The sequence below is a fragment of the Myzus persicae genome, unplaced genomic scaffold (assembly GCF_001856785.1).
Source record: "Myzus persicae strain clone G006 unplaced genomic scaffold, MPER_G0061.0, whole genome shotgun sequence".
Classification (NCBI taxonomy): domain Eukaryota; kingdom Metazoa; phylum Arthropoda; class Insecta; order Hemiptera; family Aphididae; genus Myzus; species Myzus persicae.
This window is the reverse complement of record NW_019101449.1, coordinates 82,828-109,227: the sequence shown is the minus strand read 5'-3', so window position 1 is coordinate 109,227 and position 26,400 is coordinate 82,828. Positions and strand designations below refer to the sequence as shown.

The window sequence follows — 26,400 nt, the reverse complement described above, 5'->3', positions numbered from 1 at the left end:
TTCATTGTAATTTATAACATTTTTTTATTTTAAGAATAAATATTTTTGACAATACTTTAGTATATTATAGTTATTTCAGACTGATTAACGTTAAGCGCCTACCTATTATACTCTATAATAATTTCATACGGATTTATTTTTAAATATACCCAGATTTGTAAAAATAAAAAATAGGGACTACCTTAAAATATTCAAATGATATAATATTTATATTTTCTATTTAAATATCTGGCTGAAACCATAGATTAAGTAACAAAAAAACTATTTATATAATACGTTATATAAAAATATTCAAACAGAAGTGTTTTTAACGGTGATTCCCAATACACATTATACTATTACAATATTAATTTAACGCTTCAGTGTTTATTTAGTAAGGTTTTCTAGTAAGTCTTTTCGAAGTGTCTATTGCTTATGAATTAAAAATACAAATTAATCTTGAATTAATGAAGAACAATAAATAATCACAACATTAAATACCTAATGATAAAAATGATATGTAACCTACCTACTAACCTGAAGTATAAAAAATATTTCGATATTAAAATATTGCAACGATTATCTACATGTATGTATTTTTGAACAATTATTTACTTAACATTCAATATAATATCAACAATATAGGTACCAACAAATCAACTTAGCGTCACATATATAATATTAAAAAAATACGTCGACACACACGAGTTGAAAATATAATATATTTGTTTAGTTATAACGAATTTATAATTACAAGTCTATATGCTCTTATAGTCTTATCTTATCGGTTACATATTTTTTTTATGTATGAGAAAATATCCTTAGCTCGAATTTAAATTTAAGGTTATATATAAAATAAAATTGATGACATTTTGAATTCCTGACAGCTCTCTTCGGGACATTAAAATTTCCTGGTTTCCGAAAAATTAACGATATAATAAGTATTTTTTACAATGAGATAATAAAATAAACACACATTTTAACCAAAATAATCATAAAATAATGATAACAAAATTGATAGATAACTTTATCATTAATTAATTCTTAACTTAATTATTACCACGATTAAAGATAGTATGGTTGTGATACAAATAGTGATAAGCTGAGGCAAAAATGTTTTTAATTCGGAAAATAGACATTTTTTTAAATTCCGTATTTTGAATTTGGAAATTTGGAAACCCTAACTTTGATGATAATCCGGGTTCTTTAAAAGTTTAAACTACTGGTCTTCGTTATCGGTAACTTCAGGAGAATCAAACTATCCAACAGTAAAAACCTTGTTCTAATCACTTCAGTAGTTTTGGCAGAGAAAGATAGAGTAACACAGTAAGGCAATTCTTATTTATAAGTAGTTTATATCACTTATATGTATATAAAATGGATGATAGTTGAATAAATAATCTATGTATTGGGTAGTCAATGATTATGAACAATCAATATGAATACAAATTTAGACAATGAAAATAATTATTGTGCATGATTTATTTTATTGTAGATATTGCGTACATTATAGACAATACTTGGTTGTATAGTTTACACCAATTATTGTGTGTTATTATTTTTGCAACTTTTTACTATTCTCGCATTATACACATGCCGAACAAAGGTCTCGGGTAAAATCTTTAATGGTCCGTTTTAGAATTGGTAAGAAACCTGAAATTTAATAAGTTAATTTATATAATATAATAGTTCAATAGTTACTTGAAATTCACAAAATCCATTAGAAAATTCTGATTATTAAGACTTCTAATAAGTTCTCAAGAAGATAATAAGATTACATTTTCCAACATTCTAAATAAATATCATTGTCAGTAAATAATATTGTAACGTGGTCGGGGAAGACCAGTTAAATATAAGATATTCAGGGAGGAGTTGTGTATCCTTTGAATATATTTATCCGTAGCTCGGGAGCAGGAATGTTGGGATCTTATAGTTACAAATGAATACAGATTGATTTAAATTGTTATTAAAATATAATTTAATTACATATAATTTACTTACAACTAAGTTATTGGCAGCCCGGAGTTCCTATTCACATGACGGTGTCGCGCAGAACGGAGAACTGCCGTACCCTTACATAATATTCGCATTTGGCCGTAGCCTTACAATGGTATCATAACAGGAGGGGCTCAATATATTTAGTCAGCATATTCTATATATTATGTTTATAAGGTATATAATAATATATATGTACATGTATATATGTAGGCTATACGTATATAGGTGACAAAGTATAAGTGACGATGTCACCATCGTTACATTACTCCCCTTTTTTTTTTTTTTTTTTTACATTTTAAACGTGCTATCCTATGAACAAAAAATAATTATAATATAATACATAATTTTTATCCAGAGAACCCTTTTTCACTATTTACATAATTACCACTAACGTTAGATTTTCATTTTTTTGTGTATTATTTTTTTTGTTTTAAACTGATTGAAATATTGTTAGAATTTGGAGACCCACTATTACTGCGATGTGATAACTTGTATTAGTATCATATTTTTTATACATGCACTGCAGCACTTATCATATACAACAGAAATTAATATTGTGTTATTAGACTCACCAGTGCGAACACATGCATGTTATATATTTTTTTGTTATTAGGTGTTTGCCTTATATCCGTTGTTTTATTTTTTATTTATTTTTTTGTCGTCTGTTTTTGATGACAGTGTGTGTATGCAACGGTTAATCACATCTAAGTAATAGTGTGTAAATGATATGTTTTTGTTATAGCAAAATTGCAATCAGTTTATTACTAACAATCGTTACAATATGAAATAATACCATGTGCTTACCAAAACTGAATGAGCTAGTCATATTGTGCTCTTGATAGTTCATCCCTGGAACTATAATAATGTCAAACATAGTTAAATATTATATGACCCATAAGTTTTCAAATTAGATGAAAGTAAAAGTTTAACTTTATAATAAAAATATATAATATATAATGAATTGTTTTTATTAATTTAGTTTATTGGGAAATAATAAATAAAGACTATTATAGTTATAAACATACCCAATATACTGCGCCATAAGACGACAACACAAACATACCAACAATAAGAAACACAGCAAAAAACGTTTGGCTGGACTCAAACATTATTGACATAACAAATATCTATAAAAATAAAAATATACGCCATTGCGATTGATATAATATTATCTAAGTATTAAGCAGTGTTCGGAACGTTCACTAAAAAAATGAACTCGTTCACGTTCACGTTCAGTACTTAAAAAAGGAACTCGTTCGCGTTCACGTTCCTGTTTTTTTCAAACGAACGCGTTCACGTTCACGTTCATTCAAAAAATGAACGCGTTTATATATATCATAGGAACTATAATGGAAAATATTATTATAATATGATTGATTAAAATATTTTAAAAATATATTTATTAAATGGTAAATAAATTAAACGTCTTAATAATCGACCAAGTTCATTAAAAATATAAACGTCGTTCACGTTCAAGTTCTATTTTAAAAATACGAGTGACGTTCACGTATCGTTCACTATTTATGAACGTGAGAACGCGTGAACGTGCGTTCATGAACGACGTTCTTTCTAAACACTGGTATTAAGTTTATTATTATACTTTGGATGTAATACATTATGTATTAAAATATAACTAAAACCAGGGCTTAAAACCGTTTCCAAAAAAATATTTAATGTTTTGAAACCCGAGAATTGGTAAGCGTTTTATTTTGATTTATGTTGAACGGTTTTCGTTTCTCTAAAAATATTTTAAACATAATAGATAATTTTTAATAGTTAATAACTATTGATTAGTTTTTTCTGTAATCGGTCACCGATTAAAACTGGTTGTGGAAAATTCTAATAATTTTAAACTTCGTCTCCAAAAGTCCCTATCCTTATAACCAGGGTTGGAATTGTATAGCACTTAAAATTGCATAAATATGAGCTATATTAATAATCCTTAAATGTCTCTAAATAGGTATACAAAAAAAATATGCAAAAATTGGCATTTCATAAATAAGTTAAAATAGTTAAATACAAGTTAAGACGCTGTCTAGAATAACCACAACATCACTAATCTTTGCCATATATGACAAAAAATAGATTTAATCAAAATCAGCAGATGATTCAAGTTTAAAATTAGAACCAAACACGAAATAATACAAAATGGTAAAAGCTGCTCACATATAGTCAGGTTATTTATACTTTTAAAATTAGATGATAATCATGAACATGTTTATTAAAATGTGATTTAATAAAATATGACCAATATTTATAAAGAAAAAAACAGATCAAATTGCAAAATATCACAAAAACTCCAGAAATAGCACTAAAATCTAAATATAAAGTCACAAAATGTACAAAATTTAATTTCTTATTTCAGTTTTAGTTTCATTGCAAAAATATTTCAAGAACAAGCTAGACAATTAAATTCAACTATAAAAATATAAAACATAATATAATTTAAATTTAAATATACCAATCTATATCTATAATTTATTTAAAATACAAAACACAGATACCAAAATCCATTAATCATTATAGTCGGGAACTCGGGAATAAGTTTTAGTTATAAAACCGGGTTGAAAATAAAAGGCGACCTATTTAATATTAATACTTAGATATAATTATCTTTATTTTACCGGTATCCAATAAGCGCTTCCAGCATTACTAAAATAAAAGCGATTTTCCGTTTTTACCGGTTTTAATCCCTGCAGTTTAATTTAATTTAGTATTTCATAACAAAAATGATATTAAATTTAATATTCATCTGAAGCGCTCTCAAGAGTAAGAACAACTTATCATCAACTAAAAAATTTAAGTGCTTAAGAAAATAATCATATAATTTAAACATTATTATGTGAAACACATTTTTGTATTATTTAAACACCACAATGTTTACTCTAAGTTTTAAATGGACTCAATAGACCAATGTTTCTCAAAAGGTGTACTATATGGCCTAGTGTGCCGTGAAAACTCAAACTTTTTTATTTTAAAAACGGACTCTGACCTATGTTTATCTTAACACTGGCAAGATAAGTTTCTACATTGCTGTTGCATATTATAGAATAAAATATTGTTCTATATTAAGAAAAAATAATACATGAAGATATAAATATATAAATATATAATACAAAGTTTATGATACATATATATATCTGCGTATTCGCGTATGTGTTTTGAAGTCTTCATAAGATAATAAGAACTTATTTTTGTCAATCAGATAATTATGTTTATTCAAAGTGTATTGTGACTTAAAACGACTAATATGTGCTATAATGTGCTAAAAAAACATTGGGAACCACTGTACTAGACCGTGTATTGCTGTACAAATATTATCTAGCGGCACAACCGTGGCGCGATGAGCTAAGTAAAAACAAGCAGCGACACGACAGTGTATAATATTATGTAGAAACAGGAATTACCGATTTAAATCGTGTAAATTTTGGTGTTTTTGTCAGACGGCATTACTAATTATTTACTGAATCAACCAATACCTAATAAATTTAAATTGGAAAACATCAGTAAAATTGTGCAGATATCATCTTTTGTAAAAATCATCGAAATTATACTGTTAGAAAGTAAGTTATTAAAGGAAACGAGCAAAACATTTTTTTTTTTTTTATTTATAATAGTAAACGGGATAGGCCCTTGACATTTATATAAAATTAATAATTAACAAAAATATAATACACTATAACATACATAATATTATCAGATAATAATGTAGTACAAAATAATTACACACAATAAGATGATTAGATGTTATAGGATCCATCATTAGCTAGTGCCATCATACGCAAAATGGGTTCATTATATAAGTAATTTGTCGCACAGAACGGGACCCGGAAAGGAGAAAAGTTGCGCAGATTAGCGCCGGGAACATTAAAATTAACCCTCCCTAACATATCTGGAGCGTCAACTTCCCCACTCAAAAGTTTCGATAAGAACACCAAATTAGCATTTTTCCTTCTAGTACTCAACGTCTCCATATTTAATTTCGCTAGAACTGGTGCATAATCATGTGGAAGGCAGTCAATACGAAGTACAAAAGAAGCAAATTTTAAGAATTTACGCTGGACACGCTCGATTTGGAAAGAATCACGTAAATTCTGAGGGTCCCAGATCACTACCGCGTATTCGAGGTGGGATCGCACAAACGCACAATAAAGGGCTTTCAAAGAACTACACATATTGAACTCAGATGAAATTCTTTTTATGAAACCAAGCATTTTTAAGGCCTTGCACGTGATTTTTTCAATATGGAGATTAAAACTTAAAGTCCGGTCAAATGTGACACCTAGATCAACTACATGGCTACCAGAGAAACTTAAACTAGTACCATCAACTAGATAATCGTGCCGAATATGGCTATGGGAACGCGTGAAAGACATATAATGACACTTAGGAATACAGAGATCTAAACCAAGCTGTCTAGACCAAATTACCAGGGCATTAAGTTCACTTTGGAGCAGAACGCAATCACGAGAGGAATCAATGCGAAGGAATAATTTAATATCATCTGCAAATACGAGAAATCGGCAATTCTTTATTACGGAGCTGATGCCGTTAATGAATAGAGCAAACAATACAGGGGATAAGTGACCACCTTGCGGCACACCTGACGTAATATTAACCATACTTGAACACACACCATTTAATTTTACGAATTGTTTTCTACCCGTCACATAAGACTCAAACCATGATAGGAGCGGTTCACCGAAACCGGTTGCACGGAGTACTTGAAATAAGGCTTTATGACTTACACGGTCAAAAGCCTTGGCGAAGTCAGTGTAAATCACGTCAACTTGAGAGCGATTCCTAAAGGCATCAAGTACATAATTGGTGAAGATAGCGTTACAGGTTGTAGTAGAACGGCCAGAACGAAAACCATGTTGTTCATCAATAAGAACGTGATTCACAGACTTTTGAATCGATTGTAGAACAAGGGATTCAAAAAGCTTAGCAACGTGGCAAATTTTGGAGATTGGTCGATAGTTGGAGACAATAGACTTATCACCAGATTTGAAAATGGGCGAGACTGAACTTACTTTCCATATATCTGGAAATAAACCTTCACTAAGAGATTTATTGAAAATGAGAAGTAGCGGGTAACATAATACCGACCTTATGTGATACAAAAAAAATCCTGGCAAACTGTCTGGACCAATTGACTTCACCGAGCGTAGCTTAGACAAACCAGATTCAACATCATCAATATCAACATAGCAACAAGAAGGTAGGTCATAGGGTAGACCATTAGGTAAAGCGTTTACAGTACATATGTTGGTTGACGAAAAAACAGAACTAAAATGCTTAGAAAAGAGCTCAGATGCATCTACATTGTTGGTACTAGAGACACCGTTAAGGTTTACTGTAGATGGAAGATTTTAAAAAGAAATTAAGATGAAATCAGGAATTAAGGTGACCTCTCAATTTCATGTATATTTATGGTTACGAAACGTATCATTATTGCTATTTGACGTATTTACTATTTGTTTAATTTCGTTATCGACTATCGTCGACAATTTGTCTTAATCGAAGCTTTTCGTTTAGTGTACGTATGTTATTTGGTTACTGTTAATTATTAGTTATTACGTATTACTTTAAAAATTGTAATATACTAATAACTTACTATTAATAAATTTTGGTTTATAATATAAACGCCTTTTGGTGGCAAAGGCTTTTATATTATAATAATTGAGAAGCAAAATTAATAAAAAATATATTGAGGTAAAAATGTATGATATCATAACAAAAACATTTAGTTGAACTCCGTCTAAAACGATAACGATTACACCGGTTCGTTGGTAAGAAATGCACAGCACTGACGAAATTGGTCGGCTGACGGATTATTCTCTTTTATAATTTCTTATTTGTCTTATAGAAACCAGTACAATACCTAATCGATCGGGTTTGAGATTACATAGCTTTATGTTTTTTTTATATTAGCAGCGATTGTGTCTTCGTCATTTTATATGAATATTATTTGTATAAAATGGATTAGGATATTCATAATTGACATTTTGTATTAGAATCCCTCTTGGTTAGGTCCCTCTTGCCAAACACGGTCAAAATCTTTCTCAACACCCAACCTAACCAGGAAAAGAAGAAGAATTAACCTACGCCCTACTGAACGTTACCCATTTCGCTAACTATCAAGACAACTAGGCACCATATTAGTGTTTTCCAACAAAATGTGTAAGTATACTTAAATTCAGAAGAAAAATACTAAAATAAAAAATAAACCTAATAGACTATTTGTTTTTACTATTTTTTTTCTTTAATAAATATTCAAATTCGATTGCTCCAATTTAGCATAGCTACTTTGTGCAATGCTATTGTCCCGTTTTTCCATGCCTGGCGTAAGTCAATGTGTCTATAGGCCATTGTAGAACAAAATGTATGGGAGAAGAAACTGAATATTTCAGATGTTCACGGGACCAACAAGTTAGAGATAACAACATAGTTTGTGTGGGCGCATGTAACTCCGTCGCAAGTACCTTTTTTTAGTGCAAACTCCGCCAGAAAAAAAAAAGGTAAAATTGGGTTCATGTAAACTCCGCCAGAGAAAATAATCAAGTAAAATTGCATTCATGTAAACTCTGTCAGTGAAGACAATTATGTCACAGTATAAAATTAATAAACATTATTATAATATCCTAAAAGATATACAAAAATTAATAAAAATAATAATCGTCAGAACAAATCATCCAAATTATCCGGTGAATCATCATAATAAATAATTGTAATAATCACAAAATATGTACCTAGCAACGTCGGTATAGTATGATATGTTATAATATGTGAACTGTGAACTAAAATTATGAGATACAATTTGTAGATATTCTGACTTCTCAGTCTAATATAAATGCATTATCAATGCATTATCATAACTATTTATAACGTTCTCTAACACTATCATTTTGGATGTTTGAGCTTCTTTAGTTGAGATATATTATTAAGTTTTACTTGAGCACTGACAGAGTTTCCATATATCCATTACAGGCAAGAAAATAAAAATGACGGAGTTTACATTAGACCGGCCGTTTGTATGGTGGATGCAAGTGCGGCCTCTGCAGCTTCAAGGACATATTTTGGAAGAAGGGCCCTAGAACCATAGTCGAAAACATAAATAATTTATATGATTATAATAAATAACAATTTCTGTATGAGCTTTTATTAAGTCACTGGTACTGCGTTTAGACTGTGAAACGAAAGGAATCATTGCTATTTATTATTTATTTTTGTATTAATTGTTTCAATCAAATAAATAAATAAATAAATAAATTTAAATTTCACACACACGAATACCCGATATTTATGAAATTAACTATTTTATTATAACTTACATTAATTTATATATTTGTTGTTGTATTGTTTAAACTGAAAAAGATAATTATAATTAAAAAGAAATCCAAGAATAATAGAGGTTAGGTTAATATTTTTACTTCTGAAATGCCTTGATTGTATCCATTCTATAGCATTAGCGGGCATTAGTAATAAGAACTAAGAAGTAACCAGTGAATAGTGACTAGTGATTACTAAATAATGATATCTAAGTGAAAATTATGTTAGCTTGAAAACATGTTGGAATTACCTAACATGGTAACTGAATATGTAATTCATGGCACACATTAAAACGACACATTACAATGAATAATGGAAATAATATAATATAATATTGAATTTAAAACGATATTATACAATTAGTGGCAAACAAAACATGGTGTTTGAGAAGTAATTTATTGCTCCTCGATTTTTAATATTTAGGGGTGGGTGATGGGAACTTAATATAAAAAGTGATTAATAATTATAGTGGGCAAATAGTAATAATAATGCTAATAGTACTTGTGTCTATTATAAATTGCTGGGAATGAGCTAGTTGGGTGGTGGGTAAATTATAGGTTACTTATGGGTTATTTTAGGTTCTTTTCGCCATTGAATACAACAATACCAACAAATAAAGATACTAATTGGTTATTGCATTTATTAGAGAAGAATTTTTTGTGCGCATGAATGAGATAACATTTAAATAAATAATGCGAGCCTTGATTAAGATTTTGTTTTTTTTTATAAAATTTTAAAAAATTGCCTATTAATGTATTTTTATTCTCAAAAAACATTTAATGTAACAACTCACATAAGTATTCAATAAAAAAAATGTTCTAGCTTTTTCTGAAACAAATGTTTGTATTATTATATCGTCAAAATTTAAAAGCGTTAATGCTATAGGTTGCATAAACAATCACTAAACATTTAACCAATCAATAGTGAGCTAATGGTCCCTTACACATGATTTAGTGGCCCATCATTAGTCCATTAAATTAATATATTTTTCATGCAACGAGGAATAAGTTTTTATTTTTAGAATCTAAATTTTCTTTACCTATAAATATTTTCTTCAAATTAATGGTAAAAGGTATGTATTTTCTATTACGTCCAATTTATTTTAATAAGTAATAATAACTAAAATATTATAAACGTATGGTGAAAAATAAGAGGCCCCTAAAAAGTGTCAAGTCTTGTGCTCAGGTGGCCATACCCTCTCCCTTGATCCAGGCTTGCGCATAAACATACAAACTGAAATCATTTAGGTAGTCAGTAAATAGTAAATACGAATAATTCATATTTACACTGAAGTAAATTTTGTTAAAAATTAAACAAATTGAATTATAGCATAACACATATTAGGAATGGTACGTTATATAACAGATAGTTGTGTTTGTCTGAGCTTTTGTATTCACTCGATACTCGAACCAGTCGAACCATACCTATTTTCTCTATAAATTATTTTGCAAAAACATAAATCGTTTGACTATTTAAAATTAAAGGTATATAATGGATACTATTGCTTAGAAACATTTTGTGATTTTTTATCTAATATTTTCTAACTAAATTTTAGTAATATGCATACTGCCTAATTTAATATAATATTTTATCTAAACTTAATTTGTCACAAAAGGATAGTTGTGTATTAAGTCGTGAATTTATTATAGTATTTTTTCAAAGCATGGTATTATTGGTTCTAATAATTCATAAAAATATTAATTTTTGTAATTATTTTATAGGCACCAATATAATAGCAACAATGATTGGATTTAAGAAAACATGGCTTTACGTCCTTTTCGTAGGAGCAATGTTTGTGTCGTCGTCATATGGGATGAACATATTAAGTGAGTGTCGATACATAATTTTGACGGTCATAAAGTCTGGATTTATAATTTGGTTTTCTCTGAAAGTAACAGGTTAGCCAGGACCTCTTATATATTTCTTCTGAAATATAATCAATACCACCTCGGTATAAATTAAATTATTATAATACTGTTTGGATATTTCGACCAGTACAGCCATCTACTTACTTAGGCCGGGTCACTGGGACAGTTGGACAAGATAACTCCGTTTCAATACCGGTTAGTCTGGTTGGTGTATAAGTGCTGTACAACACACACACGACACACTACCTACTCACAATACGATAAAAATAGGTTGATCACAAGTTACAAAGGTTTCTATAAATCAAAATTATGTAATGTCTTAGCAACAAATAAACATATATTAATAATATAAAATCTACCAATAGGTAAGTACTAGTCCAGACATTAAATCTTGAATTATGAATACTAATAAACGAAATAATAAAATGTTCATAACTAAATCTGTGTATAAAATCAATTTTATCTAATTTACACCTCCTATAATACTATGTGAAATTGAAATTTTAAATTTTCAGAAGCTCAAACTTCGTTGAATATGGTCAACAAATATTCCAATAGTAAGCAAGTTCTTTTTATACTGCGTATGATCAGCTTTATGAGTATTGAATTATGACTTTCGTAGAATAATTGTGTACAAGTTTTCATCTCCATCAATTATGGATATTACAATTAACACTATTCTATTCTTCCAAATGAGATTAACAGCTTAGGTCTTAGACATTTTACTAAATATTAGTTATGGATAGATAATAATAATTTTTTGAGTATAATAATTTTTTGAGTAAGTGATTTCAGATATTAATTATTCCATTTATTTCACATTATAATTATTTAAATAATATTATGACAACAGTCCTTCGTAAATATATTTTAGAACTAATATCTTAAATTAAAAAATTGAAAAACTCAATTATTACTCATTTTTGTATAGCTCTAATGCACCTACTAGATAATTTGTACATTTAAAAAAATGAAATACTACATAATTGTAATACACAGTAATACTTTGTATTTTAGATTCTGATGTATTACAGTCATAATGTCTTATATTATATTAGTATACCTTTTAAAAATTACATTATTTTCAGATTTTACACAGTTGTTTAAACAGAAATCAACAGCAATATAAAAATTTACAAAAGTTATAAGGTTAAATAAAACATTTTCTATATTTTAGATAATATGTAAAAAGTCATAAGGGATTTAATTAAATATTTATGTGCCTTCTTTATGTTTAGGTGCACTTTTACAGGTAGCGACCATTTCCGATTGATTAAAAAAATGAAATGAATGAGTTTAATAGAAAAGTTAATTCAACACAACAATATTAATGTTCTATAATTTAATTGTAAAAAATATACATTTTTCCAAAAATAAACATGATTAATAACTCTCACTCAGTATTTATTGTACCTTCACTATATAGTGAGAAAATTGATGTTCCTATACGGTTATACCTATGTAATATATACTAAAGTTAAATATCGCAGTTTAATTTAATATTTTTTCTAAACTGATTTAACTGTTTGAAAAAAAAGGGTGGTGGTAAACTCTCCCAATTGTGTGGTAAACTCTCCCGATTTTTAAAACTAGTAAGCTCTCCCGATGGTAAACTCTCCCGGGTCAATATTATGTTTACCTGAAGGAAATGTGTAAACTCTCTCGGGTCTCCTGGGTTGTTTTAAATGTTATTGCTACACTATGAATTGGTTTCACTGTAGAGATTGTGATTATCGTTTTAAATATTTATTATCAATTGTATGACCGTTAACCCGTATTAGTAATTTAGATATTTCATTACCGTCAGCCTATTTTTAATTTAAATATTTAAAACGATATTGACTATAATGGCTCAACCAAGTTGTTCAACCTTACCAACTGCCTAATACGAATAATGCCCCATGCTCGCCTAGCTTAGTAGTACTGAAGTACTATAGGCCCGGGAGAGTTTACAATAGCCCAAAAAAAATATTGGAGACCGTTTATCATAAAATCATAAACGATATAAAATCTCCAAGTAAAATAAAATAGTGATCATAACATTTTAAATGATGAAATCGACTTTAAAGATTATTGAAATTAATTAATGTAGTATTTTGAATGGATAACGAAGATTAAGACGAATATTAATTATAACGGAGAGGTTGTAATATTTTATCGAACGAGCGAAGGTGTGCAAAAATATAACTCTACAATAGAGAGGCATTATAGACATTAAAGAATCTTTTGGTATGTTTGGTTTTAAATTCTATTTTAAAACATTAATTTATTCCAAAAATTTTAAATTATGTTGTAACTACAACAGCCATGGTATGGTATAAAAGGCATTTGAACAAAACATTGTTCGATGTTTCATTTTTTAGGGATAGAGTCAAATATATATAATACGTAAAAACTTGAAACTAAAAATAAAAACATTTTTATTTTGAATTGGATTAAAAATTATAATACTCAAAACGGCATCATACATTTTAAAACCAAAATATGATATGAACGACCACGGTAGCTAATTGTCAATCTAGCATTAATGTGCTATTACCTGAGGAAAATTATATGAATTATAAGAACCTATTGGCTGCATAATGACATATATTATTGTTATATACAACTTTTCGTACTAGCAATTAATTAGCTATTACTTATTAGTCATTACTATCTACATCAATAATATTATTTTAAACCATTTTGAGTTTAACTACATAATATTATATTATTCAAATTCAAAAAATCACTATCTGTATTATTCTTCATACAATCAATCATGATTATTTGAAGAATAATAATATGTTGTTAATTATGACATAATAGCTTACATAATAATGCATATTGCATATAATATTATTAAACGGGTCTAGAGAAAATAAATATAATTTATTTAATGTACAAAATAATTTGTACACAATATTATGTTTAATTTTTAAGTGAATAAAATAAATGCAAGACGACTGTTTTAATATTTTGATATTTCAAAGTTCTGCAGGTATTTTTGTTCAAACACACACATATGCCGAGCATAACACATTTCGTTAACTATAAAAACAACAGCCATTTTGTTGTTTTCTAAAAAAATGTGTTCGTAAACTCATAAGAAAAAAATACTAAAATAAAAAAAAAACATTTATTAACGAATTATTTTTTATTATTTAAAAAAAGTATTCAAAATCGATTGTTCCAATTTTACAAATGTATTTGGTACAATTTACTGTTAATTGTTATATTATTATATATTGTTCATCTCAACTGCTAATAAACGTAACGATAAACAATAATATAATATAATATACAGTACCTATACGTAACAATATTGCTATAAAGACACATAAATATTACAGTATGTTGAACTTTTTTTAAATTGCAATGAATCAGCATTCTCGATATCGTATTTAAATGTCTTCGACGAAATGCCTTACCCAATAAAGCATAAATTTAAACATAAGTCTCTTCATTTATTGTAACTTTTTTCATGCTCTCTTGATAATCTTTTAGAAGAAGGTAGTAGATGTTTGGTAAACCAATGTGATCCACAATTATTTTTCAGTCAATTCTTAACCTTCTGACAAGCGAAAAAAACAATAGGAATTGATATTTAAATATATTTATTTATACTCCTATTTATGAAAGGACCGAATTAACTATGATCCAGCTGTTCAGTGGCATGCCCAGGAATTTCAATAAGAGGGGGGAGTTATATCTAACAATACATTTAAATTAATTGTATTTTTTATACCAAAGACAAAAATAAAGGGATTTATGGGACAATGGGGAAATTTGATAATACTAGGCATAAGAGGCAGTGGGCCCAAGGCTCTATTATAGGGGAGGGGCCAATTCCATGCATTACATATACAATATATTTAATATAATTAACCTAATCCTAAATATTTAACAACATATATAATATACACTGCCCCAATCAACCTCCCCCCCTGAAGATGGCTCTGGTAAAAGGTAACTTATTATAATATACATACTAATAACGTAATTTAGAAAGAATTGTATAAAAATAAGAACTGCACTATAATTAAACTATATAAGTAAGTATTTAAAGTAGGTATTCATAAATTGTTGTGACAAAAATTAAATAAACATTAATTTATTGTTATTGCATGAGAATAATAGAAAAACCATGCTCATAGCAATAGATTTATCATTTAAAGTTTGAGCAAACATTTAAAATAACATAATTTATTAATTTTAGATATTTTGATTATATTAATTGATTTACTTATGCCTTTCAACAATAAAATGAATCACCAACATTAATTAGAAATTGAGAACAAATTTTAAAATTTCCAAATTCCGTTTTAAACAACGATAAGTACCTACCTATTTACAATACAAATTATTGATAAAAATCTCAGTATAACAATAATATAAATAATAATGAAAATTTAATTTAATAACAATATATAATATGCGATGACAATAGCTAAATTTCGCCTAATGTTTTGAAATAATTTGTATTTTTATAAGTTGTTGGACATCCATCTGGATACTTATTGTACTTATATTTTCATTCATCTAATTACTTAATCGAATTACATTTTTTTTAACAATTTTATAAATAATTATTTAACAAAAATTAAATGCGATACCTATACCCTGTTCACCGAGAGACCAGGACCGTTTCGCGCAAACGACTGACGGAAATACGAGCGCTCCGTCAAATATCCAATCTGTACGAACTTAAGCTTTTTTGTATACGTAGTGAGTTCAAATAAACGTTCGTGTCGGCCGTTATAATAATATTCTATTATAAAGTCCATACAACACATATTTTTATTTCTTATTTAAAAAATAACACGAAAGGCGCTTGAAAATATGAATTGAAATAACTTCAAAAAAACATGATGCTGTATGCATGGCCCGAATTCTGAGCAGCTGGCGGGCGCATAGCCATTAATTGTTATGAGTAACAGTGTTGGGGATCGACAAGTTTTCGTCCGCAGCGCAGTCCTGGTCTCTCGGCGAACAGAGTATATGTAATCATAATAACAATGCCATTCTAAATAATCATAATAATTAAGTTAAATAATTTAATAATAAGAAAACAGGCAAGGAAATCCAACTATCTAAATTTTCTGTATTGCCCTGACAATCCAGATTGCCATATTTTTTCGGATTATCTCAATTAAATCGATTGTCCCTGCAATCCAGATTTTTGGATTTCCATCAAACTCAAATTCAGACACTTGATATTAGACTCACAGCTATTATTATTTCATTGCATTTCAGTTGGATGTTGATCACTGTCCAACGTTATGGTAACACTGGGAATGTTTTGGATTGTAGTATTTTGTGACGACGTACAATTGTCTTGGGTCTGATTATGTGTAGTCGTGGTCGTAGTAGCAGCCGGTCTTCCGCTATTGACATTTGACATGGCATCGTTGTACTGATACTCAACGCTGAACACAGCGGGTATTGTCGACTGACCACTGCTGGTATACCCGCTGCTCGTCGAAGGTAACCAAGATTGTGGTTGATAGTAATGGTCGTTACGCGTCGCTTCCTCGTAGGACGGAGGTGGTGTCGGACTGTTTGGGTATGGGAGGTCGGGAGTTTTTAGGACTTGTTGGTTGTTGTCAGAGTTCATTGTCGAAACTTCTCCCTGAAAAATAATAATACATTTAATATAAGCAAGCAACTAGTATAAAAATGCAAAGTACTCGCTCCTTTTGTTTAGTGGATGTTTAGTTAAATTAATTACATTTGTATTTTTATTTTGTCCAGCTTAATAATTTCAGACGTTTAGGTGAAATAGGTGTTTGAAATATTTTTTTTACAACTTCAATATCACAACTTCTCTAGTAGAAAAATGCTTACTGATCAACTAACTATTATGGAGGCATGTAGGAGCGAATTAGATCTAGTGGGTACTTTATGGAGGTAAAAATAGAAAATTCTCAGTTCTTTTTAAAATAATCGGAAAAAAACAAAAATAAATAAATGAAAATTATTGTTAAAATTGTTTGGTAACCTTGGTTAGATTGTTTTCACTTGGATTGTCTTTGATTAATTTTAGTTTTTTTTTCTAAAAATGTGTATAACCTTCCCAGTTGAGGAATGCCACTGATTTCGATGGTGTGATCGTATTTAGTTCGCAGTATTTAGCTATCAACTAGGTCCAGTGGAGAAGAAGCCCAAGAAGTCCGGAATACACCTGGAGATGGGTCAACCATTGGCCATAATTCCGTAAAAATTTTTTTACGGAATTAAAAAAAAATGCTTATAAATATAAGTAGGTATGTAACCCAATGCAGCTTAGTATTGGAAAAATTATGTAAACTTAATAATGTGCATTTATTTTAGTTATTCGGCTACCTTTCTACTTTACTTAAAACTAATTAAATATACTACGTTATATGTTATTATAATTGTATACTTTTAATTTCCTATTGTACACTGTCTTACTAGTATACCAATACTATTTTGATATAATTTTACAAATTGTACCTATACACCTTAAAATGCCACATTATGGTGTTAATTTAAACAAAAACCCTTTTCGAATTATTACAGAAAATAATTTTTTTTCGAAAAAATGGTGTTGAATAATTAATATCCATATTTTTTGTTTATTTTTTCAGATTTTGAAACCAAAAAATGCCCTAAATGTTATACATCGAAGCAACAATTATCTGCTTGAAAAAGGAAAAAATAAATGCAGTAAATGCACACATCATTGAAAAACAAATAATAATATATACCTCTGTAATAAATAAAACTCTGTTTATAGTCTTAAACCACTGCATATTAAGTCTTGCTTAATATTTTAAAAATATTACGTAATACGTAATATATCCATTATATCAGCTTACATTACTGTATATTATAGTTTTCTTAGTCGTTTTAATTTTGTGTGTTTTTAATAAAAAAATTTTAATTCTTGAACATTGGAATATTGTCTTATTAAAATCTAGCAATTATATTTAAAATGTCTACATCAATAAGTAATTAAGGCTTGCGCATGCCATAGCATTAAATGCACGAAATATAACAAAAGCAGACTAAATTTTAATAACAAAAATAATAACAATTCTAAAATAGTAGGTTAATTTTATTACACCAATTGTCTGAAAAATCAACAACGAAGTCTCAACAGAAGGATAGGACACGATGAACACTTATAATACCATGATTAATGGTATTAAAATTTAAAATCACATTCATGAATAATTGTGCACATAATTACTATTATAAGTGACGGCTATAAAAAGAAATAATTGTTCGAAAAACATTACAATTAAAAAACCTGATTTAAAGGCTATTCAATTAATTTGTTACAAAGATTATTTTCACATACCTATCTATTACGCAGTGATAAAATACAAACCAATTTTAACGAGCGTTATAGTATATTATACTCTATACAAAAATGTAACGTTTTAGAATTAGAAAATATTACTTCTGATAGTTTCTTTAAAATGTCCTCATTTATCTTAGGTTCATTATAATGTATGGTATAAAGTGATCATTATGTTGAGAGATCCCCATTTACGTTTTTAATTTAAATATTATATTATGTTTAGTGTTTAAACTTTTATAGGATTCTAGAATATTATATAATAGTAAGTATATAAAGTAAACTTGAAATTTCGGTTTAACTTTTATATGTATATACGTATATATGCGAGTGTTATAATATTTTTAAATTTATAAAATATACTGAAACACTCTTCTCAGAAGTTTTGATAACAATCGAATATCAGATTCAATGTAAAAACGTACTTATTCATATTACTGGTCACCCAAAACTGTGGTCTGTCTACCCTCAATTGGCAAGGAATGTTTAATTTTTAACAGTCGATATAGTGTAGGTAATAAGTTTTTTTTTGCTCTTGTCATCTAAACATTTTATATACTATAACCGTCTTAACGTTTTATAATAAAAGATATAACAGTAATTTTATTGTAAGATAGAATTTTTTTAATCCATTTTTTAGTATAAATCGTTGTATACGGTTAGTATCGTTGTAGTATACACCTCACCTACATGGGCTCATTCTATTTTGCATACCTATGAAAAATTCCTGCACGCGACTATTTATGAGTTTGCTGTGTCAATTTGTCGTATTATCACCTTAATAATGTTAAATCGGTTTGAATATTATATACGAATACATGGTTATAGCAATTGGATTCAATGTAATATACCTACGCTCTTATGTCACTAAAATTGAATACGAAAACTGGAAGCGTTTAATGAAGAGTATTACATAATAATATTTTAGTATTGTTCTATTATTAATATTTATTATGTTATTATAAAGTATAAACAGCAGCATACATGCAGTCTCATTAATATTATTAAACGACGTACATTTATTTTATTGGCTACCTATAAGCTATAATATTCAAGGTGTAGAGTGTAACAGCCAATAGGAAGGAAGACCTGACGAATGAAATAACTTTTGTACTAATCAATAATATTATTAATTTTATTTTTTTTAATATCATTTACATTCTCTTTCGCTGCAATTATAGTATAACAGTTTTTCTTTTTAATAATTACTGTAAATAAAAAATTGTAAATACATAATTTATATTGAATACATTTTTTTTTGAAAAATTCGAAATAGCCAATTTTTAACAATCGATATAGTGTAGGTAATAAGTTTTTTTTGCTTCTATCATCCAAACATTTTATATAATATAAGCGTCTTAACGTTTTATTATAAAATAGCCAACTTTTATATCTGATTTTTAGAAAAATTTGATTGTAAAAACATTTATTAAATTGTGGTTTATTTTCTAAAATTGCTTGAAATCTCATTATTATTGGTAAGTACGATTGATCCAGTAGTAAAAAACAATTAAATTAAATTATTAGTTAAAAAATTATAACCTTTTTTAATGGGTTTTTTACTTGTTAAAATCGAAATATTTTTTAAAAAATTTAATAATTTTCAAAAAAAAAAATGATGGCATCTTAAAAAATAATACAAATTATAATTAGACTTATTTATAGATACATTTTTTTGAAAACATTTGTCTTCTAAAAACCAGATTAACAAATTGGCTATTTTGAAATTAAAAAAAAAATTGAATCAAATTTAAGTTTTTTTATTTTTAGGACTTTTAAAAATAAAAACTTTTTTTTATATTATACGTGTTACACGTACTTGCGTTACGCACGGGTCAATCAATTGTACGTTTATAAAAAAAATATTGAAAATATTGTTTAGAACAAAAGTTATTTAATTTGTCAGGTCTTCTTGTCAGTTGTTACATCCTCTGTATAATATATAATAATAGGTATATAAATAAAACTAGTAATTATAATAATATTATTTGGTTCAAAGAACAAATTAGCTCTGTATGACTGTATGTATAATAATATGCATATTTATAATATGTGTATATGCATATTTATTATTTATTATATGTGTACGTCCCAATTCCCAAATTTCCATACAAATTTAAATTGCCAACAACATTTTATCGAAAAATGCATAGCCATAGAGCTGCAATAATTTTGATTTTCGTAAGTCAACAAAGGAAAATACGACCGAACAGCTGTGTTGGTCGAATATGCTTTTGCAAACACGACTTGTGTAAACTTATACACAGGTTGCACAGTTTCAGCTGTACACAATGAAAGACGCTGTAATGGTAAAAACAAAAAGTATAAACTATACGTTTCCAAGAAAACAACGATTCTTACAATGAATTTTCAAAACATTTTATGCAAACAGTATTACCAACTTATAAATCACTTTTACGAAAATAATAAAATTATTGGGGACGAGGTGACCGAGTGGTCTGACTCTTCCGCTGCGACGCAGCCGGTCGCGGTTCGATCCTCGGCCACCGGGCGGCATTTTTCTCCGGACAAGTCGCGGTGACCGGAGAGCAAGTGCTGCCATCCCCCACCCCCGGGGCATGGCAGAAACCTACGGGTGCCCCATTCGAAATTCTGCCAAAACAAACACACACGTGTTCCCCCTACCGTTCCAAAAACCCACAAACCATCAAAAAAAAAAAAAAAAAACCTACAGTACCTACTAATAGCTAATGGCCACAGTTGCCGGGCTCAGGATCAATTAAAAAAAATAAAATAAAAAAATAAAAAATAAAATTATTTTTCAACCACAATAGTATTCTATATAGTATACTTTAATATAACTTATTATTTATTTATTCATTGATATAACAATGTACAACATATCAATATTACAATAATACCAACAATTAACACCTCCCCAGCTCCCTATAAGCGTAACTTGTGATATGGGATGGTGAGTATATAGCCATCAAACCCAACCTATAAAAAATACACGGCTACACCGATAAAATATCAATAATTATATAATATTATTTAGACTCGAAATTTGAAAATACAAATTATTATATACAATATTATAAATACGCATTTACAAGCCCACTATTTCACTCAAATTTAAAATATATAATTTCACGTCGTTTCAACTTTATCTGTCGACAATTAAGAAACTTAATCATAAAATAAGATTAATTAAATATATTTATATACATATAGCTATATGATTATAAAAATGATATAGTGTATACAAATATCCAACCACGGTCTAACCTGCTATATTTAATTTCAGGCTAGTTCTGCTCGTTCTCCAAAATATACTTATAATCTTAATAAAACGATTGCCTACGACTCATAATTTCCTCCTAACTGACAAAATCGATATAGGTACTCATAAGTATCGATAGCATTTCCATCTTCTCTCAAGATTTCGTGTACAGTAATTTACCAAAATACTGTTTTATACTTGTATTATAGAAAAGTTACAGATATTTCATTTTCAAATAATTACCTGTTATTTCCAAAAAAAAAAAAATGTTATTGTTCTTTTGTTGCAAACGGTTAATACATTTTATTTTTATCGGACGAAAATCTGTTTAGAAAAATGTTATAAGAAAACTGTATAAGTAACGATAAGTCATTGACGTCATTTTGATATCAAACAAATAAATCTTATTTGGTGGTTAGGATTAAGTTAGTAGTATAAGTACCAATATCAGAAACCTTGTTGAAAATTAATTCTCGCGAGATCTATAGGCTCTTCAATGTATCGACTAGTTATAATCAAAAACCTAAAAACTATAATGTCCGATGATGTGATAATTGAAAGGATTTCGATGCCTAATAGTATAATGTAATATTTTATAGTTTATATCAATATTAACCGTCACAATCCAATAATTAAGCTGTTATAGCTATAACAACTATAATATTATAATTTGAAATATTCCTATGAATTGAGAACAAAATATTATATATGATGGAGAAAAGTTCGTGCATATGCCATCCAATAGACATGTGTTTCTAGCTCACATTTTTAGTCGATTTATTAGACTATACTTAGTTACCGCGTTTAAGTCTAATATATTCTTATAATTTATAATTGATTTTTGAATGGAATGAAACAATAATTATTATATTCATATTATATTGTTATCTAATAATCAACAATTCGTAAATGAATAACGCTTTAAATAGTTTAAATGCGGCCCATATTTTTTTTTATATTTTACGACAATTTCTATTTTTTTTTATATATCAAACACTCAATTATTTACCTGGTTCAATACTATTAAAAAAATTCCGGTACTGGATATAATTTTAAAAAGTGGAGAAGGCGGGATTCATTGCGCAATTAACCAATAACTAACTCAAAAATTTGGCGAATTCTTACACTTTAGAAAAAAAAATATCTCATCATCCAAAGCCTAGCCTCTCGAACAAAAAGATGAACTGCAGGCTACTGCACTGGAATGAATCAAATCCATATGCATAAATACGGTTCAATGTATAGTATTATTGTATTACCGTATGTGCTGTGTATTAGTTAAAGTGTGTATGGATAGTTCGCGATAAACAGGATAAATAACGACGTATTGTATATTCGCACTAGGCGCAGAATGTGGTATGTCTATGATGAATACCCTTGAAATACTTAGCATAATATTATATATACAGTTTAGCCAGTTTACTTTATACGGTGTCAGCTGGAGCTGTCAAACAAATACGATTTTATAACACGTATTACCCATATTTAATCATACTTACGGCTTGATTCGAAGCAATTATGCTGGTGCTAAACTTCAGAACGAGAACGGTCGTGTAGTAGACGGCCGGCAACAGTACTAACGTGACGATGATCAGCGGCACGACATGTACTGAAAACTTGGAGAAATGAAACACCGATAACAGAACCAACAGAACGATTATGAATGCGATTATGTATTTCTTCAGGTGGTTAATCACAGACAACAACTCGTCGATGTTACCGCGATAAACTGCGTCAACCATGGCAGCAGTTCTATAAAGGAAAAAATACACGCATAATATATCATATTATCTTTAAGTACGATTATATTTTATACTGCAAGCACGGTGGATAAAACGGATCGATAAAATTTGTTTCAATAAAAAATAATGTAACAGCAACGTAGTATGTTGATACAATATTTACTGTACCTATAGGTATATTAATATAACAATATTAAATGTATGCAATATTTTAAATTTTAACGAAACAAAATACTGTGTTAGTTGTGCGAAAAATTATGAAGTGTAATCAACCAAGTATAAATCATTTTTTCATAACACCATATTAATTATAATTATAATGCTTTTACTTTCTTTTTATTATTATTATTATTCAACTGTATATTTAGAACGTTATCGAATGTCGGCGCGCCCATATACAACGACTTATATTGTATTTTTTTTAAACATTATTACTTATTTTCTAGAGTAAATATACGTTAGATGTAATACTAATATAATTTTTTTTTAATACCGATCAGAGATCTGGTATACCTATTTTACTTCGAAATTATGTGGAATTATATAGAAATTTAAAATCTGACATGATAAATTATGCAATCGAAAAATGATTCCAAGTTGAGCAGTCCAAACACTATTCTATAACACTGGCAGATGACATTTCTTCAAAAATGGTTGACGGCCGTCTTTGTTTTTTTCTAACTTGTGAGTAAAATCGAAAAAAGTTACAACTCCAATATAATGTACCATTTAGAAAATAATTTTTTTCTTTAAATATGTTGTACATGAAATAATTTACGAATACTTCTTCTATCCAAAAACAGTGTTCACGAAAAGATACAATATAGGAACCTATCTAAGAACAAAAAAAAAAACATCACTAACTAGCATTCTTCGCTTCACTCAGAATCTATGAAAATAGAGAACCGTAAACGTCAGTAAATATTTGCACTGTAGATAAACAGATAATACTATATATATTATATTATTATAGAGAGTGGTACTGCTATTTAATTTTCTATATAATAAACGTTGTCTCGCACTAGCGTCGATAGATATTTCATCATTATTATATTATTATCATATATAAATACATTCAACAATAATATATATTATAAAACATTTGATAATATTATATTAATACTAGAATGGTCGTTACGACAATTAATAATATTATCATTTAATATACGTACACCGTGCGTGTAGTAGTAGCAGTGTAAAAAAAAAATTCATAAAAAAACTTAATTTTTATAGATTCCATTATTAAGTATAAATAATTCATTTAAATTTTAAATCGATTAAAACGGTTATCATGCTGCGTGTCTGCAGTTACACTTAGTCACAATAGTTTATTGCGTAAGACTTCTAATTTTTTCGCATGAATATACCTAATGGATATTATTATTGACTATTGTACACTGGCCGCCTAGAATTAGATAGGTGGATATTATTATATATTATGCACTGGTTACATTATACATTGTACATAGTCAACAGCTCGTATGCAGATATAAACAGAATATTCACGTATGAAAAGAATGCTCTTGGGAATCTAACAGCGATACATGTCGGGGAAAAATAGTAATCATAAACTATGTGGATATACTTACCATTGTAACCGTAATAAACTAATAACGCGTATAATATGTACTTTTGTGCGCTCGCGAACGGAACAATATAGAAGATGACAGGATTGAAACCAACAAGCGCGCGAGTGTCTGTGTAGTGTGTATAATGTACATATGAAGTAAAATAGGTATATTATGATAACTCCTATTTAGTAGTGTTACAGTAGTATATGTATAAAATAATGTAGATATTATAACAATGACTAACAAGGATTCGAATTTAATATGTCCACGTTAATCGTCTATATCGTTAAGTCTCGTTTACAAATCTCGTATAGTCACGAACTATTATTTTTATAATACTAGCTGTTATTGGAATACACACACACACACACACCACTCACGCAAATACATATATACATAAATACATACATGCATGCATACATACATACATACATACATACATACTTACATACAATAATACAACACTCGACCATGGCTGTTTACCAGATGATACAGGCCGTGTATTTACTCGAGAGATAGGTACCTACTATTGTAAAATTGTAAAATGGCGACAACGAAGTAGGTACTCCAGATAATAATAAACGATAACAACGGCGAATTATCATTATCATAATTCATAGTCATCATTATAATATTAACTGTATATTATACTGCTATAAAACTCGTTGCGCAAACGCTATAGGGTGTTCGCCGTTGTCGGATAACCCTTGTGATTTTAATGTAGATCAGCCTTTTCCAAACTTTTCCTTCACCGAACCCCTTAGAGTAAAATGAAAATGATTGCGGACCCATAATAAATACAACCCAACCTAACAATAATAAATAATAATAATTTGCTTACCCCTTTCGGTATATGTACGGACTATTCAGTTAGGTAAACCCTGATGTAGATTATTCGTGCCAATTGACAGTAGTTCGACTGAGACACGCGCGGCACTCACTATGTGCGAAATATATGACATCGAGAAGCATAGGTATTCTTCTTATGAAATCGAAAAAAATATCGGTTTCAACATTGAAATCGCTGCAGGATTAATTGGGTGTTGATAGACACTACGTTGGAACGTGCAAACTACAAAATCAAACATTGCGTATTAAGATAAAAATAAATCGACTAAGAAGAATTTTCGAAAAATTGTATATAGGCCTCATTAAATAAGTTTGATGACGTCCGGTCGAACAGAATATATACATATTATAGGTACATACTTAATTTTACATTATACGGATAGAAGATTCTAGGAGATTTCTAGAAGGTATATAGGTGTACACTGTATCTACTGCTAAACGATAACTGCTATATCTAAGTTGTAACCCAGTAACACCCCTATTACACAATACTCGTATGAATGAAAAAAAA

General features: G+C 28.6%; 1 protein-coding gene and 2 long non-coding RNA genes across 9 annotated transcripts; 1 reads left to right on the top strand and 2 right to left on the bottom strand.

The window, feature by feature from the left end:
- Positions 1-687: 687 nt before the first annotated feature.
- Positions 688-4,756, bottom strand: LOC111029122. Its single transcript, XR_002603974.1, has 4 exons — positions 4,602-4,756; positions 3,003-3,104; positions 2,782-2,832; positions 688-1,632 (listed from the first exon to the last, which is right to left on the bottom strand). It is a non-coding gene; the product is annotated as an uncharacterized LOC111029122 (long non-coding RNA).
- Positions 4,757-10,657: 5,901 nt separating this feature from the next.
- Positions 10,658-12,573, top strand: LOC111029121. The gene is made up of 5 exons (XR_002603973.1): positions 10,658-10,793; positions 11,031-11,135; positions 11,693-11,734; positions 12,266-12,326; positions 12,416-12,573. It is a non-coding gene; the product is annotated as an uncharacterized LOC111029121 (long non-coding RNA).
- Positions 12,574-14,471: 1,898 nt separating this feature from the next.
- Positions 14,472-25,898, bottom strand: LOC111029107. Of its 7 annotated transcripts, XM_022307973.1 has the most exons (4): positions 24,642-24,724; positions 23,227-23,479; positions 16,386-16,788; positions 14,472-16,182 (listed from the first exon to the last, which is right to left on the bottom strand). In XM_022307973.1, the coding sequence occupies exons 1-3, from the start codon at positions 24,707-24,709 to the stop codon at positions 16,399-16,401; spliced, it is 711 nt and encodes a 236-aa protein (XP_022163665.1). In that variant the 5' UTR covers positions 24,710-24,724; the 3' UTR covers positions 14,472-16,182; positions 16,386-16,398. The 7 variants fall into 7 exon arrangements, with proteins under 7 accessions (XP_022163665.1, XP_022163670.1, XP_022163668.1 ...); XM_022307978.1 differs by lacking the exon at positions 24,642-24,724 and adding an exon at positions 25,882-25,898 and having other exon boundaries at positions 14,472-16,788; XM_022307976.1 differs by lacking the exon at positions 24,642-24,724 and adding an exon at positions 25,489-25,560 and having other exon boundaries at positions 14,472-16,788.
- Positions 25,899-26,400: the final 502 nt, after the last annotated feature.

Bases quoted from the DNA above. Each gene is read 5' to 3' on its own strand.
- LOC111029107 (XM_022307972.1), bottom strand. From the start codon at position 24,709: ATGGAATCTATAAAAATTAAGTTTTTTTATGAATTTTTTTTTTACACT. The intron at 23,480-24,641 runs GTACGTATATTA...TTTCCTTTATAG, and splicing joins GCTACTACTACACGCACGGT to AACTGCTGCCATGGTTGACG. The intron at 16,789-23,226 runs GTAAGTATGATT...ATTATTTTTCAG, and splicing joins TAATTGCTTCGAATCAAGCC to GGAGAAGTTTCGACAATGAA.